Source organism: Pundamilia nyererei, unplaced genomic scaffold (assembly GCF_000239375.1).
Source record: "Pundamilia nyererei isolate P.nyererei 1_Seehausen unplaced genomic scaffold, PunNye1.0 scaffold00011, whole genome shotgun sequence".
Classification (NCBI taxonomy): domain Eukaryota; kingdom Metazoa; phylum Chordata; class Actinopteri; order Cichliformes; family Cichlidae; genus Pundamilia; species Pundamilia nyererei.
This window is the reverse complement of record NW_005187412.1, coordinates 4,195,130-4,200,681: the sequence shown is the minus strand read 5'-3', so window position 1 is coordinate 4,200,681 and position 5,552 is coordinate 4,195,130. Positions and strand designations below refer to the sequence as shown.

The 5,552-nt window shown below is 39.1% G+C and overlaps 1 protein-coding gene across 2 annotated transcripts in view; it reads left to right on the top strand.

Moving 5' to 3' along the window:
- The first annotated feature begins 2,245 nt into the window (after positions 1-2,245).
- dhodh (dihydroorotate dehydrogenase) overlaps positions 2,246-5,552 on the top strand; it is a 7,473-nt gene continuing 4,166 nt past the window's right edge. The window contains exons 1-3 of one of the 2 annotated variants that reach the window (XM_005724249.1): positions 2,246-2,351; positions 2,870-3,082; positions 3,165-3,364. In XM_005724249.1, the coding sequence (XP_005724306.1) occupies positions 2,286-2,351; positions 2,870-3,082; positions 3,165-3,364 (479 nt within the window). In that variant the 5' untranslated portion in view covers positions 2,246-2,285. Of the gene's footprint in view, positions 2,352-2,704; positions 2,730-2,869; positions 3,083-3,164; positions 3,365-5,552 lie in introns of those variants that run through there. The other variant, XM_005724250.1, reaches the window with a different exon arrangement.

Sequence of the window (5,552 nt, the reverse complement as noted above, 5' to 3'; positions counted from 1 at the left end):
TTCAAACAGACAAGTATTACTTTTTTCTTTTCTTCTTTCCCAACGTCTGTCAGACATGCCTTCACTTGAAAACTCACAGGCCACAAAAGCACAATAACCTGTGCAACAGAAAATAAAATTACGGCACCAAAATGCATGTTGTGTTTGTGTATTTTACTTACTATCGGTGGATTTCCAGTTATCCTCTCCAACTGTCTTTTCAAGCCACCATGTGTGATTGAAGTTGGTGTTCCAGTCTCGGGTTATGTTGTCCAAGAAGATTTTGGTTGGGTTGTTCATCACCTTCAGGAGCTCTCCTCCTTGCTTTTCACAGCTGCTCCTAGCCTGGGAATAGGTTTTCGGTTCTCCAACAAACTCGAAACATACATTTCTGAAAACAAATTCACAGTTTGCCGTGAAGTTGTTTCCTGGACAGTTCTCGGTTCTTTCAGCTACACACAGAAATCCAGCTGAAATCCACACAAAGACAGCTGTCCGGAGTACCGTATCCATTGTTATTGTTCTGTGGAGAGCACGAGCGCTTAGTGCTGCTCGAACTGTGGCTGGAACAGATACTGAGCAAGGTCACTTCAATCCATCACATGAAAATCAGAGAGCTTTCTCCAGAGAAACCCTGCATATGTTCTTAATACATTAGGAAAATCACCCGAGACACTCAAACAAGATGCAAACTGAAGGAATCACTCGGTGTCATTAAAGGCCAGTCAGGCTGACCTTCTAAGAGTAAGGACAATTCCATTGTTTGATTTGCAGTTAACAGTAAAAACACTTTATTCCATTACAATGACATTTTTCCCCCAAAATAATTCTTGAATCAACGCTTGCCTGTCTTCGTGTTGACTTTTTGTGAGAAGCATCTTCTTATTAGTCGTTTGCATTTTCTTTTCTTTCTTTGTCTTCTTTTTGCTTTAGCTGTCCATTGTTATGATCCCTGTAGTCTACTGTTGTTCAGTATTACCCTGTTGTTATCAGAAGTTATGAAGTTTCATTGTCATATGCACAGTGGAGATAAACACAATGGTTTACAATGGACAGTGAAATTCTTATTTTGTCAGTCTCCCTTCACACAAAACAATTATAGCATTCTAATAAAATAACAATAAAGATACAAGAAATTTACAAAGGAAAGCATAAGTAATAAATATGCAAAAAATTTTTTATGAGTTTAAAGAAATGCCTTGAGCTAGTCTGGAAATATATCTGTCCCAGCAACAGCAGAATATAATAATTACAGTAGCAGTGAACAGTAGTGATGGGGTGGGAGAGGGTTGTGCTGACATGTTCAGGAGTCTGATGGCCTGTGGATAGAAGTGAGAGTCTTTTAATCATTCATTTCAGCCTTCTGTACAGTTTACCTGAGGGCAGTGTGAACAGGCTGTGTTGTGGGTGAGTATTGTCTTAACAACCCTGCTACTGTAAAGTGATGTACTGTGCAGTTTTTTACCACATGCTTTCCTGAACAGTGTACATCTGTAGAAGTTCCTGAGGACTTTGTGCAATTTTTTGTGTTTTTTTCAGTGGAAAAAAAATCACACTGATGGTGTAGAAGTCTGACAAAAACTGTGTGTATCAAATATGATACACTAGGGGTTAAGAGGTTAATACTTAATCAGGTCTCTCTTCTTAAATTCCCTGCCTATTCCCTGCCTAAGGCATTATAGTTAAATAATACTAAACTAAAAAAAATTACTTAATTAAATAAAAATAAAAATTAGACTTTTGAAAAAATATATATAAAATCAAAAGAGTTTGATGAATTTGGAAAACTAAAATTCAATTAAATTAAAATGAGGAAATATCCTGAGTTTTATTTCATGTTAGTCTGGTATTAATTTTATTACAGTACACCTAATGAGGCTTTGATGAACATGTTTATTAAGACTTTGTGTACAACAGACTTGAACTACTTTCAAGAAGTTCTGTGTTTTTATTGTACTGCTTTTCCTAAGCCTTGTCCCCAACATATGCTCTCCATACAATAATAAAGCATACAAATTAAATAAGATTAAAAAAATAATACTAAACTTTTTCACAACAATAAAAACTAAACTGAAATGAGAAAATCCACTCTGGAAACCAACTGACACTAGACTGAATAAAAAATAGAGGCTATTAAAAAAATAATTACAAAAAAACTGTATTAAATCTAATACACACGTAATGTAGTGTAATGCACGTCAACTTTAATCACCCGTGGTGTCTGAGAATGTCACTGTCCGCCCGCCCATGATTGAAATATCGCGAGATGATGTGCCGGAAGTTAACACCGCGTGGGTTTGTGTAACATGTTAGGAAATACATTCAATGCCCTTTATTGCGAAGGCAAAACTGCGTCTATGGCGGGATTGAAGGTAACGTCAGAGATCGTGGACAACAGAGTTTGTCTGGCAGGGTTTCAGCGTCGCAGCGATACTTGTGCTCCTGTTTGCTAGCTCGTTTTCTCTGCCTGAAAGTAATATTACTGTAAAACACTCCAGGTCGTCTCTTCTCGTTTTACTGCGTAAACACAGGCATGCAATGAATGAGTTGTTATTTGGTTTATTTGCATTTACTCTAAGAAAGCTAAACAAAGTCTGCTGTTTAAGTTTTTTAATGCGTATCTTGCATCTACTACTGACAGGGACCAAACCTGACCTCAAAAAGGAAAACTAATTTTTTTTTTCTACTAACAATACTTTATTTTTTGTCCATTTGAAATGCATTTTCGTATTAAAACACACATGAGTGAGGTATGTGTTTGATACCACACATACTTTTATTTGTATTGTGTCTGTTTATTCAACCCCAGATTGTGTCATTGTAAACAGAGTGAGTAGTCGTATTGAACTCTTAGCAGTCTGGTCACATGATGTTTATCACCGTTCAACAGAAAAAGTTAAAAGAAGCTGTGAAGGTCATCAGCTCAGGTAGCCTCCTGTTCGCTTCCTACCTCACTGTGACTGGAGATGAGCGTTTCTATGCCAACCAGCTAATGCCCCTGCTGCAGAGGATTGTGGGGCCTGAGACAGCCCATGTGCTGGCAGTGAAGATGATAGGTTTGGGTCTGGTACCTCTGAACCGTTACCAGGACCCTGCGTCATTGGTAAGCATGTCACAGGGCTGTCTCCTCAGTGGGTTGCATGCGTTTCTGGACTTCTCTAAGGGTTTGTTCTGTTTGTCTGCAGGAAGTCAACGTCCTTGGGTTAAAGTTCAAAAACCCGATTGGGATTGCGGCCGGCTTCGACAAGCACGGAGAAGCCGTTGATGGCTTGTACAAACTGGGCTTTGGCTTTGTTGAGGTGGGGACAGTTACTCCCAAACCTCAGGAGGGGAACCCGAAGCCACGCGTGTTTCGCCTCACTGCAGATAATGCAATAATCAACAGGTGAGGTTGGAAGTGCTGCACCACAGTTGGTGCTTTAAAAGGCCTGTTTTATGTCTTTAGGTTGACATACTTAGCTGAAAGTAAAAAGTGATTGCTCATGGTTCTGTGTGTGTTTTATGTCTAGTAACCTTATCTTTAGTTGTAAATAGTCTGTAATCGACAGGATTTATGAAGGAGTTTTACAATTTTCACATTTTCTCATGGCTCTGCATTGTTGTATGTACTCTATAATCACTTCACTCCTTAAAATATTGGTCAGCAAATAAGGCCAGCATGGTGGCGCGATGGTTATTCTAAATCGCCCATAACTGCAAATGGTAGTCTGTCTGACAGACTACCAGTCTGTCCAGGGTACACCCCGCCTTTTGCTCTATGGGAATTTGGATTGGCACCAGTCCCCCAACAATGCGGATTTGGATAGGTGGAAGAAAACGGCTGGATGAATATCTTTGTAGAACTGTTAAGTTTGTTAAGTTCTATTTGTTGTCATACCTGATGCCCTTTTGGCTGGATTGCTCTTGAAAAAGAGATTTTAAATCTCAGTGAGACTTAATAAATAAAGAATATATTAAATCTCTTTGCCGAGCACTGATCGCAGCTTTTATCTTGTGACAGAAATGTCCTTTGTTGTTCAAAATGACAACATGTCGTTCATGAGCGATATGAGAGATCATTTGCAACTGTTTAAACACAGACAACACTGCCACTGAGGTTGTGGGCAGTATTCTCCTGAATGGTAGGTGTCGTCAATTGTCCAAAACCGCAGCATCAGTGTTGGTGTGTGACGTCACTTTTGGCGTGCGCTTACGACAATGATGACGACAACAGGTGTTGTGTTTTTGATGCTGTTTTTGGCCCGTCGTGTACCTCACCACAGCCATGTCGAAGACACGAGTGTATGCTCATGTTGGTTTTTACCGTCATGTCAGTGAGTTTCCCAAATTATTCAGAGGGCAATGATGCAACAGCTAGGAAAGAGAAAATCTTTTCTCTGCTTTTTTGACTTACATTAGTGCTGATGCTGAGGTTTTGTCTGTGTAGTGACACCTGTCATTCAGGACGATACAGCAGCAAGTATAGGACACTCAGCGCCAATATAAATAATATCACTGGCTTGTAAGTAACCTGTCGAACTCTTATGTAAATGCACATCACACTGACATCAGAGGTGGGAAGTAACAAAGTGCAAATACTTAAGTAGAATTTTCAGGTACCTGTACTGTACTTGAGTATTTATTTTTCAGACAACTTACAGCTTATGTGTAATTTGAATCACATATTGGATCTGTATTTGATGTGTTTTGCAGTAATTTGGTGAATTAAAGGTCTGTGTTGGACTGGGCCACAGTGGTGCTCATGCTCACATTTAGGTTACATAGCAGAGATTAAATTGCATTTACAATGAGGATACTTACATTAATTCACTGAATGAATTAAGTGAAGAAAGTCTGTACTTTTGCCACATCTGCTGTTCATATCCTTTAGTGCAGCGGTCTCCAACCTTTTTTGCGCCACGGACCGGTTTATGCCCGACAATATTTTCACGGACCGGCCTTTAAGGTGTCTCGGATAAATACAACAAAATAAAACTAGTACCAGTACTGAAAAAAAGAAGATTTATTCATAACACATGTGAAAAGACCCAGGAAAACCGAGTTAACAATAAAAACGATAACAAAATAACGCTGAAAACCGATAAAAACCCTGAAAACCATACATTTCACACCTGAGCCTCAACTCTCGCGGCCCGGTGCCGGTCCGAGGCCCGGGAGTTGAGGACCGCTGTTTTAGTGCATTTGCCAGCCTAATCCGGAAGCAGAGGATGTTTGCTTGTAGAAAATACTAGAAAGGTAGAATGATGTCAAAAAGTAAGCCAGATATTAGTTATACTGATACTTGCGCTGGATGTTTGCAGGTCTGAGCATATACAACAAACAAGCATTAGTAATTCATCACTGGATTTCTTTGCATTAAATTACATGTTTCTGAGATGATTATAGGCTTTTCTTACATAGGTAGAGATTTCATGCACTCATGATTTCAAAGATGTTTAATATGATGTCGAAATGTCAAAGGTCAGCTTGACTGTCACATTATCATGTCTTGTACAAAATTACGTGCCATAACAAACCTATAGTTTTTTGACTGTATGTGACATTTGGTCAGTTAATTACATTCTTTACTAAAC